Here is a 13,061-nt window from a genome sequence, read left to right on the forward strand (position 1 = left end):
AATAGCCAACTACAGAAACAGGTCATATTTGACCTGAGGATGCCAAGAAAGATTTGGGACTTGGATAGAGAGGCTGCTGGACATGGACGTTCAGCAGGCCAGGAGAACGACGATGAAGAGAACACAGTAACTGAGACTGCTGGACCACAGGTTCCAGCCAGAGCGCCCCCAAGGCCACTACTGCGCCTAGTGGGAAAACATGAAGATGATGATTGACATGCAGTGTGGTCTTTTGTAGTCCAGTTAATGTCCAATGTCACAATACCGATGCCCTGAAGCTAGGAGATGTTTAGTCGATGTTCATCTCTGCTGCACCTGTTGAGATGTTTGTGTATCTCACAGTTGCAGAGCATCATTCTCAGCTCCTGTCAAATTAGCACTTGGCCGGAAATAAGTTCAGTTACCATGACTACTCGTCCTTTTTTGTGCTCTCTCTGGCTGTTTGTCCGTCATCAAAAGAGAGTTGGAAGTCATCTATTTTTGTGAAATCACTGGCTATTATTACATCCTGCCTGTTTTACATAATCTCTCTCTCTCTCTCTCTCTCTCTCTCTCTCTCTCTCTCTTCTCTCTCTCTCTTCTCTCTCTCTCTCTCTCTCTCTCTCTCTCCCCCAGGTGTATCTGAACAAGCCCGCCGTGTGTCCCCAGGGTCTCTACGAGCTCATGTTGAGCTGCTGGAACAGAGACTGCAAGCTGCGCCCCTCGTTCGCCCACATCCACTCCTTCCTCACCGAGGACGCCATGAACATGGTGTGATTGGACGACGCAACGCGCAAAAGACATATAAATACGGAAAAAAGAGAGGCATGGCCTAGTTTAGCCTTTTTCTTGCTACAGCTGGCGGGTGGCAGTATGCGTGTGTGTGTGTGTGTGTGTGTGGGGTGGCAGGAGAGTCAGAGGTGGGGGGGTGGGTACAGGGGGGTACACCCTCTTTGTACACTCCTGTGCGTCTGGGCCGGGTGGGGATTTGACACCGCTGGATCGGTTTTCATGTCCGGGAAATGGACTCCACTCCATACCCCTTGTCCTCCTCTTGTTTATTAGTGTTTCGTTGTTAGTACGCGCTACACGTGTGGTGGTGGTGGTGGTGGTGACCGTGCTGTTGGTGGTGGGAGCAACTAACTGGGAGATGAGCTTTAGCTGGGCTTGTGTGTGACTAATGCTGAACGCTGCTGCTGTAGGTTCATATCAGGTGTCATGGCAGAGGCCGCGGGGAAGTAGCTCCGAGCCGAGACTCTTATTCGTTCGGCTGAGTGCCAGATTAACCTTGTCGTAGATGTACTCGCTGAACAGCTCTGCTTTTAACATGTTTTGGTTGGTGAAGGGTTGCTGCCGCTGTAGACATGGGGGTATTGAACCTGATCACACAGACACACAGACAGACACTTTATGATGCTCCCGGAACAAATGTCCTGACATAGGGTTTCTTGTTTTGATATCTACAGCTTATCTACTTCCTAAGTTAATCAGTGTATTATAACACGTGTCCAGTATGAAGCACTGTCCAATGTCCGGACAGAGAAGGCCCTAGAGCAACCTCCTTAATACAGAGTACGACATGTTTCCACACAAAAGGACTAAGGCGGATCTATACAGCCACATTGATTTGGTATCCTATAGCCCATAGCCCTATACTCTATACAGAGGGCTAAAGAACTCTTGTCATACCCACTGCTTTAACTGCACCCAAAAATGTCAGTCAGTCTGAACATCAGTATAGCAGACAAGAGTTCCCTGGTGGGATTATGGGTAATACTTAACCACAGCCCAGTCCCCGTCCCTGTCCCCGTCAAAGCACCCAAACATGGAAAGTATATGTCTCCCTCGAGCCATATGGACTACAGAAACCAAAACGAGCAGAACGAATACTACTTGCAAACGTGAGATTGTCACATCAGACAACAGGAGAAGGGCTTCACGATGGAAGAAGATAATGCTGCCCCCTACCGGATGGAAGATAATGCTGCCCCCTACCGGACACGACCGAACATGTTCAGACTTGGCTGCCCCGACGAATACGTGTTATCGTCTCTGTTATCTGTCTGTGACCCAGAAACGGGGATAAATGTAAAATTCCAAAATACCAGCTGCACTTTAGATCCTGTATCTCTGGCCAAGATGAGTATGTTTCATCATTATTGGTTGTATATGTCCAGTCTGTCTGTCAATGAATGGTAACTCACCCATGCCATAATTTTAGAATCTTTGCAATGGGTGAACGCAATGCATTGTAAATGTATTTTAACCATTTCAGCCTTTGGTTGTTTTCAAACTATCTATACTGAGGGTTTACCACCCCCAAATAGATGTAAAAACATATTTTTGAAAGTGGGATTGCACCATTTATACTATTTTGGGGGGATAAAATATGGCTTGTGTTGAGACTGATTCATTAATATTGTATCTTTGATCACAAACATATTATTGTTAACTAAACTGGGCTCATGTAAAAGAACATACATATGGCAATGATCACAAACACATTATAGTTTAACTTAACTCGCCTCATTTAAAGAGAAGAAATTAAATATGGCGTTGCCCAAATAATACAGAAAACGTTTTGAATGGTGTATGAATATAATGGTAATACTCTGCTATGACAGAAACAAATGTTATGAAACATTACCTGACTGGTGACATCATCTAGTCTGGCTGTACAGTAGCCTACTAACTAAACGATCGCAGTGAAGATTGAGATTATCAGCTGAATCCTGTTTACTTACTAAGTGTGAATGGTTGGGCCATTTGAATACAGTATCAGATACACTGTAGCTCATCTGAGCCTATAAATGTTTTTATATTTACTGTATGAAACTCCTCGACGTTTGTGATTTTGTCCTTTCTCTCCAAAGCTGAATTTTAATGGGTGTGTACATATTTTTAGGACAGAATTATTTCCTTCATTAATATATGAAAATGTTTCTGTTAACTTTGGGGTCTTTGTAGAAAAGCTTGCAACCTTAATGCCGTTGAAATTCATTGTTTTGTCTATTTTTGTAGATGTTTAATAAATATTTTCCAATAAATGAAATAGCCTACTTGTATTACACATCAGAATTGAATGCTCACAAATGTAACGGACACAACCGGGCTCAGCGATTACATCATACACCCAACCTATGTATTTGGTTGGGTGTAATCAACTAGCTACATGATAGCAGGCATTGCAGTAATAAGACGACTACACTATAAAACATTGCATACAGCAATCCAGATGTAATAAACGATGGTAACAGGATCCACATAGGAAACACCCGGAAAAATATCTGAAAATGCTACGGGCCTGCCCAACAGCAACAGACTGCTGCGATGGAGACAGACACGACTGCGTTATGGCGCACACCAATGAGGTCGCACCGTGAATCCGATGGAGGGGTGAAGGGGTAGGCCTAGACGGTACCGAACACACTAATTTACGCGCTGCAGGCTACTCCATGAAAGGAAGGAAATGGTTTTACAGAATGCCGCTCGGTCTCTGGCACGACAGTCGAGAACATCATAAAGTTGTATGCGTGTACAGAAGGAATACGTCCAGAGGTTTTCACGGTGATCCGATGGGGATAAATCGGCCATCGGGGGGGGGGGGGGGGGAGAGGGGACCACCTTTCAAAGGCAAAGGATGCCACGCGACATTTAATTCTAAATAGACCTTAACCTGGAAACAGAAAGGGGAAAGAAAGTTGGAAGAATGTAACCATGAGAAAACACGAGCAAATTAAAAAAGAAATGTAACAACGTTAAGATAGCGGAGCAGCGGATTGGTCCGCACGGGCAGCTGCCGGGTGAGGCCACGCCCCTCCCCCTGCTGGACGGCCTCCAGACTTATAAATTCATTGTCCCTCACTCCAGACTCTCCGAGGTGCAACATACACGTTTGTTCCTGCTCAACTATAACTTCGCTTTCAGGATGAGGGAAATCGTCCACCTTCAAGCAGGCCAGTGCGGTAACCAGATTGGCGCTAAGGTAAGAACATAGAAAGGGATTGTTTTGGTTTCCACAGTTTTATGATGTGGTTTTAAAGTAGAGGTTCTGTATCGACGTTGGTGAGTAGGCCTATATGTCTGACACTAAGTATTTATTTCTGATCGTTTAAACTTGTATAATGCAGTCTGGTGGCATCCACTGTATTATATTGGATGGTGAAAAACTTACTCGACGTACATAAGGGTTTTGTTAAATGTGCGGCTCGACGTGGAGGATTCAACAGATCCCAAGACAATGTCTGAAAAATAAAACCGGCCTATTCTTCACGGCCCTTCAAGGCGTGCACCGCTACTCTGCCGCCTTTGTCTTAAACGGAACCGACCGATGGACCGACCGTGTCAGTAAGTTCGGATATATTATCGTGGTTATGTGTCCTCTTATGAATTCTGGATCGATATCGCACTTCGGCCGTCTATATTTCAGCAGAATACAGCATTGCGCCTTCTTTGAGTGCGTGGGCGCAAAGAGGAAGCGGGAGTTGGGTGGGGCTTGGAGCCTTTTCTCTTTCAAAATGGCCAGTTGCACCATAACGCGTAATGACATGTGATATCCAATGTAAAAGTATTTTATAGCATTAACGCCTATTCTCGCAACGGAGTTTCTTACATTCTAGTCTTTTCTACAGGTATCCGCGCACAATAGCCCACGCCCATCCACCAACTTTATATCAAGTCAAGTAACAGTCAAAAATAATTGGGCGGTAATTACGCCCAATTAATCAATTATAAAAAAAACGTAATCGCCGCATAATTTCAATGGACAGCCTACGACCGACGAGAGCGGACATCCAGCACACACAGAGATCATTATGAACGCATACGTGTTCCAGGCGCACATTGATTTTTAATGTCCCATAGAACAGCCTGTCTTTCTAATCGATTTTCCATCCCCCTTACCCAAATGAAGGGTGACTGTATCTGGAGGGGTAGAAGAAACAGCTGATGCGCAGTGGGTGATGTCACTGGTCCCTGACTTGACTTAATTTGCCATTTATTGGGAGGGGAGCGGCTACATATATTAACTGAAGCTAATCCATTAGTTATCTCAATAAAGATTAACCAGGACAATGACAAGCAAGTGCAGTAGCTGTTGTGTTAAAAAGACTTCATGGCCCGTGATCTTTTTCCAGTATGGTATTGGCATTATAGTTCATGAGTCAAGAGTGCTATGGGTTCAGTCTCCCCTGGGTCTACTTGTATGCTGAGATGCGGCATTACATGGTGTGTGATTGACAGACTTGCTGAAGAGTTGCATTGTATTGAATTAGGGTCAGGGTGTGGCATGTCCCCATTCTTTCACCGTGGTAATGTCAGCCCCTTCCTGATGGCTATCTGTCTTGTGTGTCAAAGGCCTATGGTCCTTTCTGCCCTCTCCATTCTGTCCATCTCCCCGTTCGCCCTCCTCACTCACTTTTCGCCAGAGGTCTTGGCGCTTTTGTCTCCATCAGATTGGGGTCACCAGTTATTTTTTTGCTTGACATGGTTTTTGATATAATTTTTTCCCAATTTGAATCCGATTGCCTTAAATCGCGATATTGCTGAGCTGTATTAAAAAAAAGAGAGAACTGCCTGCTTATCCAGATTACAGCAAATCCTTGCTTCCAGCTGCTCTTTGTGGAAAACCAGAGGAAGGCAGTCAGAGGAGGAGGGGGGAAGGGAAAAGGAGCACACGTACTTGTTAAAATGGCCGCCTGCATAGAAAGTTTGGCCCGCCTTCTCGAAGGAGAAAATCACGTTAACAGCCAACGTACAGTCCCAAGGAGGACACCCAGATAGTGTTTTTTAAAGAGTCTGCTGGATGATTATGGGACCAAAGACAATCGGCCTCTTCAGTGTTGCATGACTGCCGGCTGCATATACAAGTCTTTCAGTTAGGCCTGAAGAAGTGGCTGTTTCTCTGTGGCCCCTTTGTGTGTCACTTTGTGTCTGAAAGACGCATTATGACGCACAGGACATTTAAACTGCATAATGGAAAACCAGAATTGCAGTGTTTTTTTTTAAAGGGTAAAGAACATGGGGTTCAAAAACGACACAGCAGTGAGTCTCATTTGAACCCACACTGCAGTTTCCCCCCTGGTCATGTCCTGCTGCCAGTGACACCACAAAGCCCATGGTGTAGATGCCTTCAGAATTACTAACGGTTGTGGAATATTCTCCACGTTTCTTTTCCAGTTCTGGGAGGTGATCAGTGATGAGCACGGAATCGACCCCACCGGAAGCTACAATGGGGACAGCGACCTGCAGCTGGACAGGATCAGCGTGTATTACAACGAGGCCTCCGGTAGGTTGACTCTGCATTGAGCCCAGTTGCTCTGTGTGGTTGACATGTGCATAATGTGTTTACTTTAGTTTCAAATGTTTCAATGTAGTACTACTTTAAATTACCTTAGTGCTGATTCTGAACATGCCGTGTTCCCCTCTCTCATTCCCTCCATCTCTCTAGGGGGTAAATATGTGCCCAGGGCCATCCTGGTGGACTTGGAGCCTGGCACTATGGACTCCGTGAGGTCCGGACCCTTCGGCCAGATCTTCAGGCCTGACAACTTTGTCTTCGGTATGTTTTTGGAGGAATGCGACTAGCTTCCTTACGGTTTGATCGTGACCGTGACCAACCATCATGGAACATTTCGATTTTACAATGGAATGACCCTCCTGATTACCCTTCCTTCCTTCAGGCCAGAGCGGGGCGGGTAACAACTGGGCCAAGGGCCACTACACAGAGGGAGCCGAGCTGGTGGACTCGGTCCTGGACGTGGTGAGGAAGGAGGCGGAGAGCTGCGACTGCCTGCAGGGCTTCCAGCTCACTCACTCCCTCGGTGGCGGAACCGGTTCCGGCATGGGAACGCTGCTCATCAGCAAGATCCGTGAGGAGTTCCCCGACCGCATCATGAACACCTTCAGTGTGGTCCCATCACCAAAGGTAGGTCTGATGAGGTGTGTGTGTGTGTGTGGTGGAGCCGTAGCCTCGTAGGAGTCAGCCGCTGACGTGCTCCCTGTCGGTCCCCAGGTGTCCGACACAGTGGTTGAGCCCTACAACGCCACCCTGTCAGTCCACCAGCTGGTCGAGAACACGGACGAGACGTTCTGCATCGACAACGAGGCCCTCTACGACATCTGCTTCCGCACGCTCAAGCTGACCACGCCCACCTACGGCGACCTCAACCACCTGGTGTCGGCCACCATGAGCGGCGTCACCACGTGCCTGCGCTTCCCCGGCCAGCTCAACGCCGACCTCCGCAAGCTTGCCGTCAACATGGTGCCTTTCCCCCGCCTGCACTTCTTCATGCCGGGCTTCGCCCCGCTCACCAGCCGCGGCAGCCAGCAGTACCGCGCCCTCACCGTGCCCGAGCTCACCCAGCAGGTGTTCGACGCCAAGAACATGATGGCGGCGTGCGACCCGCGCCACGGCCGCTACCTGACGGTGGCCGCCGTGTTCCGCGGACGCATGTCCATGAAGGAGGTGGACGAGCAGATGCTCAACGTGCAGAACAAGAACAGCAGCTACTTCGTGGAATGGATCCCCAACAACGTGAAGACGGCCGTGTGCGACATCCCGCCCCGCGGCCTCAAGATGGCGGTCACCTTCATCGGCAACAGCACGGCCATCCAGGAGCTGTTCAAGCGCATCTCCGAGCAGTTCACCGCCATGTTCCGCCGAAAGGCCTTCCTCCATTGGTACACCGGCGAGGGCATGGACGAGATGGAGTTCACCGAGGCGGAGAGCAACATGAACGACCTGGTGTCCGAGTACCAGCAGTACCAGGACGCCACCGCCGACGAAGAGGGGGAGTTCGACGAGGAGGCCGAAGAGGACGGCTGAGCACTGGGAGCCGAGCAGAGAGGAGGTGTCAAGAAGTGTCCCGCCATCAAAAGTAGAATAAATAATTCAGTGACTTGTTGTTGAAAAGGAAATTGTTATAGCCCATTAGATATCCTTTGCAATTGACTGCAAATACATTTGGCAAAAAAATGATAGTTTCTCTTTTTTTCGTGTCCTGTAAACCGGAGATCTTTATGAGCCATTGTCAAAAGTATGGTACAGTGAAGCATTCCACCACTGAAATATATGGCTCGCGCATCAATGAGGTAGTTCATATGTTGGGGCTAGAAAGATGCCATGTTAAACATTAACATGTCATTGGTATGGCAATGTAGTGAACGGTTACCAGTTCACCAACCCCTTGTCATGTCCCCTATTGTATGTGGCAAGCATATATAATGCATAATTAAGTTTAAATGACAAAGTACGTGATTTATGACATCTCAGAAAGAATCATTGGTAAGTGCAACTTGGAGGTCCTAAAGGCTTAATGTGTAAGTGTTTAATGAGGCCAAAATAAAAAATACTTTTAAGTTTAACTTATTACATTTTCCTTGAGTATTTATATTCTTTGTATGAAGAACCACTTAATGTGGTTAGATAACCCTTAACAATCGGCTGTAATACCCATGTCTCAATCACAGACGAGCAAAATTCTGTTCTGAAGAAACATCCCGTCTTTGAACATAAAGAATTCCAAATAATCAAACCCAAGACCTCAATTTGAGTTGATGACTACGAGAAAAGAAAACATCCGTTATTCATTCCTTAGGTGAGAAGGCCTATAAGCATTGACATAATTTAGAAATCATCAAATTGAAAGTGAACATGTCTTAATGGCCTTTCAGTGATCCTATTCTCCTGGACACTTCATGGTAGAAACTTGCACTTCTCAAAATAAAAATATGAAATATAGTACATTTACTCAAATTACCAAGCCCCTACAAATAAATGTGTTGGCGAGAGGAGGTGACGATCACAACAGAAGAGGCAAGCTGGATTCCGACGAGACGGTGACCAGAATTGGAAATGTCATTGCCAGGAACAGTATGTGCTAGCCTCCTTGCACCTCGTACAGCAAATCTTATATTCTCTAATTTAAAATAAAAATTGTTATGTATCTCTGCTCCAGTGTTAAAAAGAGGAGTGGCCTGCTTCTAGTTGAGCAAGATCAGTCAGGCCAAAAAATGGCTGTTAGCGGATTTGGGTTTACTGGTTTCTCAAGCATCTTAGATTGCCTAAGGCTCCCTGCAACCAGGCAGTTTCTGTTCAGTGTTCACATGTTAAAATACCTTTTTTAACATGTATCCCAAAGAAAACCCGATCACGTACCTTTGAAATATGACGTGTTTATGCAATCGATTTCCGAAATTCGAGAAGGCTATATAAGTCGTTTGAATACGTGATACCTCTGAGCAGTAAAATGTGCCTCACACTCCTGCCTCACTTCCCCCAGCTGCATGTTGTCATCTGGGTATTCAAACACACACTTATTGAACATTTACATCGTATGCGGGCCTGCTAATGTTATGAGTTATCACCTTTCCTCTGGTTTTACATTGAACCTGATCGCTGAGATGTAACGTACTGCTCTAGAGTCTGAAGGTTCAGTAAACATGTGCTGCCGGCTGCAGGCTCAACCCTGAGGGGGCTTCAGACTCCATTTCGCGTCTCTGTTCCTCAGCGGATTCTCACATAGTAAACAATCCTGGTATGTAACTTCAATATATTTACATAATCGAGCATTGGGATGAACAGTTTGTGCGATGACAAGTTTGTTCCTGACTATGGAACATGGTCTAGATGAATAAACAGCTCATCATCTCAGTGTGTACAGAACATGTAGCTACGCATCATTAGTTACAGCAGGGAAGGAAACAGGTCTGCCTGCCCTCGTGGCGGGAAGTTAGGAAGACAGCCAGCCAATCAGAACTAGACTACCGTTGTTCATGAGCAATAGATAATGAGCTATGTGGTTTATGAAAGGCACCACATTCCTTGGCCTTCTGATGGAGTAATACTAACGGGTGATGTGGCGTCACTAGGTCACATGAAATTTGAGCTATTGAAAGAAAAATATGAAATTTCCACCCGATATTAATATATAATAGAATAAGCCCTAAAACTCCCGAGCGAAGTGGTTTATCTTTGTTGTAATTACAATTATTTACAAAGAATTTACAATTCTATTTTTTTTTAAGAAAAGGTATATAATGGAGAGGAAAATTAGCAAACTGGTCACAGATAACAATCTGAGACCCAAAACAACTTCAGCTGAAAAAGTTCAGTGGCCGCAATAAGAAAGCGCATGAGTCACATTTTCCGAATGCGGCACAAGTATGGGCTATGACCTGATTGAAACCATTACTATTCTGTAATGGTGAGTGAATAAACTGAGGTTTATTGTCTATCACTTCAGTCTTGGAGTGTCAGTGATCCAGTTCTGGCCATGTTTACATACGAAGAGTGCACTTTATTTACCAAGTGTGTATTAAAAAAAAAAAAAGTTATATATATATATATATATATATATATTTTTTTTTTTTTTAATTATAAAAAGAAATTCTAAAAAATAATAATAATAATTGACCTGCGCGCATGTTTTTTTTTTTAGACATACGCGCAGGTCAAAAAAAACATGCGCGCGCAGGTCAAAAAAAACATGTGCGCAGGTAAAAAAACAACAACCTATAATTAATTTTTTAATAATTATTTTTATATATAATTTTTTTATTATATATTTTATATACATTTTTTTTCTAAAATTAAGGAATTTAATTTTAGAATGCAAGCGCATGTTTTTTTTATTAATGAAATAAACGTGAAATATACATACACAGACTAAACTGTTACACTAAACTGTCATCACATCATGTCCTGTGATATGAAACAACTTTATTTATCTTATAACCAAGTCTCATATAAAAAAGAAATATGGCCTTGCTTTTTCTTTGCAGAAAAATAAAAAAAAAATGCAAAAACACCAATGATGATTCATAATGTTTGTCAATCAGATGCTCAGATTAGTTTTCTGGGGAACAGTCAGCCTCCTATCAACTGTATCAATCATTAAAACAAAGTCCTCATCTTCAATCATTGGGACTGCTAATCCTGTGTGTACAATGCATTTTGCTCTGGCGTCCTCCTTGGTCTGTTGTTGTTCTGGGATGCACTAGCTTTATTTGCACTCAGTAGCCCATCCTTGTCGGAGGCCTTCTGTACCTGTGAGGTAGAATGGAGGGGGGGTCCGATTTTTCCCGTCTCTCACTCAAACATACGCGCACACACAGCTCCAAGTTGTCTCTATACTATATTTCTGCTCCTTTCTCCCGTCATAAGAACATTACTGTATGTAACCGTGGCTATCTGTTGCCCACTAAGATAGCTTTCTTTATAAAACATTAGTATTCATTTTTAGTGTTTATCATGTCACAGAAACCACAGTGAATCCTGTGTTTCTGTGCCCCGCTGTGGTGTCGACTAGCCTGGTGCTACCAGACCATCGTACTTCATTTCATTTGTACAGAAGGTCTGGAACTGCTGTAATTGTAATTGCAAACGTTCACTCACTTGGAGGCGGGTGTCTGTTGAAGTTTAAAACTATTGGATCTGCCCAGTGCCACTCTGGATCTGCCATAACCAATCGCAATAGCGTTTGGTCATGACGTATGTCATACGCCGGGACCGGCCGAAAACTACGTTGCGCCAAAGTCCTTCTAGGCAAGTCCTCTCACTCGCGGCCATTTTGGCCACGCCTTTCGGGCAGCTATTTGGTCTTAACAAGACCAGGGGCTTATCTAATGAATAGGGAGAGAGCTGGATCTCCATTTTCCGAGATCTAAGGGGCATAAAAAAACACATGTTTGAAATCACGATGAAAAACAGACTAAAATCGCTGAAAGGGTTTGGTGGTTTTGTATCAAATTAACGTTTTAAAAGCCCTTTTTCTTACAGGTAATCTTGGACTGCGCATGCGCAATGCTTCACGACACAGTTTTCATTTACGGCATAACACCGGCACTGCACTGACAGCAAGTTAGCTTTAAAAGTTAGCTTTTGCTGCTGAGCCAACGAGATAACAGGTAGTCGAAGTTTTCCAGTCGATGCTGCTTGTGCCGCTCCAGCTGCTGGTCCTTCCCTCCTGATTGAAAATAATAAATGTTGCAAAAAGCGTGACCGTGTAGGACCTGCAAAATGATTGGAGCAACGGCACCGGAAGAGGCGGGACATGTGCAAACAACTGCCATCTTGGCGTTACGAAGTTTCCCCATGCATTTCAATGGGTGATTTTTTCAGTGATGTGTCTCCTCCTTCTATAGTGTCTCTGGTTGCGCGCATGCGCAGGCTGTGTACACAAACAAAACAAGATGAAGCGTGAAGATGTCTGTCAACGATAGCTGCAGGTTTTGTTCATCTAATTTTAGAGTTCAAGGAACAATTACAAATTCTACATTAATATTCGATAGTAAGGACAGAGATAATGTTTGCAGTCAACTGTCGAGGCTGGGTCTTGTCATTGACAATACGTCGCTACTTCGACGTCATCGTTCTCAGCCACTTCCTCTGTTCGCTGATTGGTCACACAGAAATTTGTTCGGGCAAAATCCCACTAACAAGCCCCAGCCCCAGACTGACTACTGAAGGGAAAATGAAATTTGGGCGGAAGTAGGTGGGCGGGCGGAGCCAGGCTAGGTGTCGACAGCACAGTGCTCCGGTACCGTTACAGGACAGCGGTGGTTTCTTTCAGCTTGTATTGTATTCCAATTTTAGCGAAAACACACATAACATTAGCTTGAAAGAAAAAAAAACTGTTTAAGTATGCTTATCTTTGTGTGAATTTCGGGCTGACTCGTCTGCCAATGACTTCAAGTTGGTTGTGTTTTCACCGGTGATTGTTGCGCTAAACTGTTTACAAAGGGACACTTGCTTGCGACGCAGTAAGCACTGCTAGTTGACCTGCCGGGCGGGACGATCAGTACTTCCCCACATAAAGAGCTTAGTTCTGATTGGATCGCTTCCCAAATCGTCCCGCTTACATTTTCGTCTCGTTTTTATTTGTTAACGAAAGTGTCGAAAGATTTCGTCGTAGTTTTTGTCCTCCTAAATTGATTTTTATTTAGTTATCGTCTCGTTTTCGTCAGACTGTAGACCTCCCCCCCGCCCCCACCCCCATTGTTTTCTCAATGGATCTCCACGAATCACACAATTGGCCAATTTTGTTTAAAAAAACGGCGAATTTCGCCGAAAGGTGACTAGT

At 44.8% G+C, this 13,061-nt stretch overlaps 2 protein-coding genes across 2 annotated transcripts in view; both read left to right on the plus strand.

Annotated features, from left to right (window-relative positions):
* The window catches only part of ddr1 (discoidin domain receptor tyrosine kinase 1), a gene marked incomplete at its 3' end in the record, with an annotated part of 33,888 nt that extends 33,132 nt beyond the window's left edge, over window positions 1-756 (plus strand). Inside the window, exon 16 of the mRNA XM_084471066.1 lies at window positions 649-756. Within this exon, the coding sequence (XP_084327192.1) occupies window positions 649-756 (108 nt within the window). The remainder of the gene's footprint in view (window positions 1-648) is intronic.
* A 3,085-nt stretch (window positions 757-3,841) lies between these two features.
* Window positions 3,842-8,347, plus strand: tubb5 (tubulin, beta 5). Its single transcript, XM_084472093.1, has 5 exons — window positions 3,842-3,964; window positions 6,157-6,265; window positions 6,428-6,538; window positions 6,660-6,904; window positions 6,992-8,347. The coding sequence occupies exons 1-5, from the start codon at window positions 3,908-3,910 to the stop codon at window positions 7,802-7,804; spliced, it is 1,335 nt and encodes a 444-aa protein (XP_084328219.1). The 5' UTR covers window positions 3,842-3,907; the 3' UTR covers window positions 7,805-8,347.
* Window positions 8,348-13,061: the final 4,714 nt, after the last annotated feature.

This window comes from Micromesistius poutassou (genome assembly GCF_964030765.1).
Source record: "Micromesistius poutassou genome assembly, chromosome: 8".
Classification (NCBI taxonomy): domain Eukaryota; kingdom Metazoa; phylum Chordata; class Actinopteri; order Gadiformes; family Gadidae; genus Micromesistius; species Micromesistius poutassou.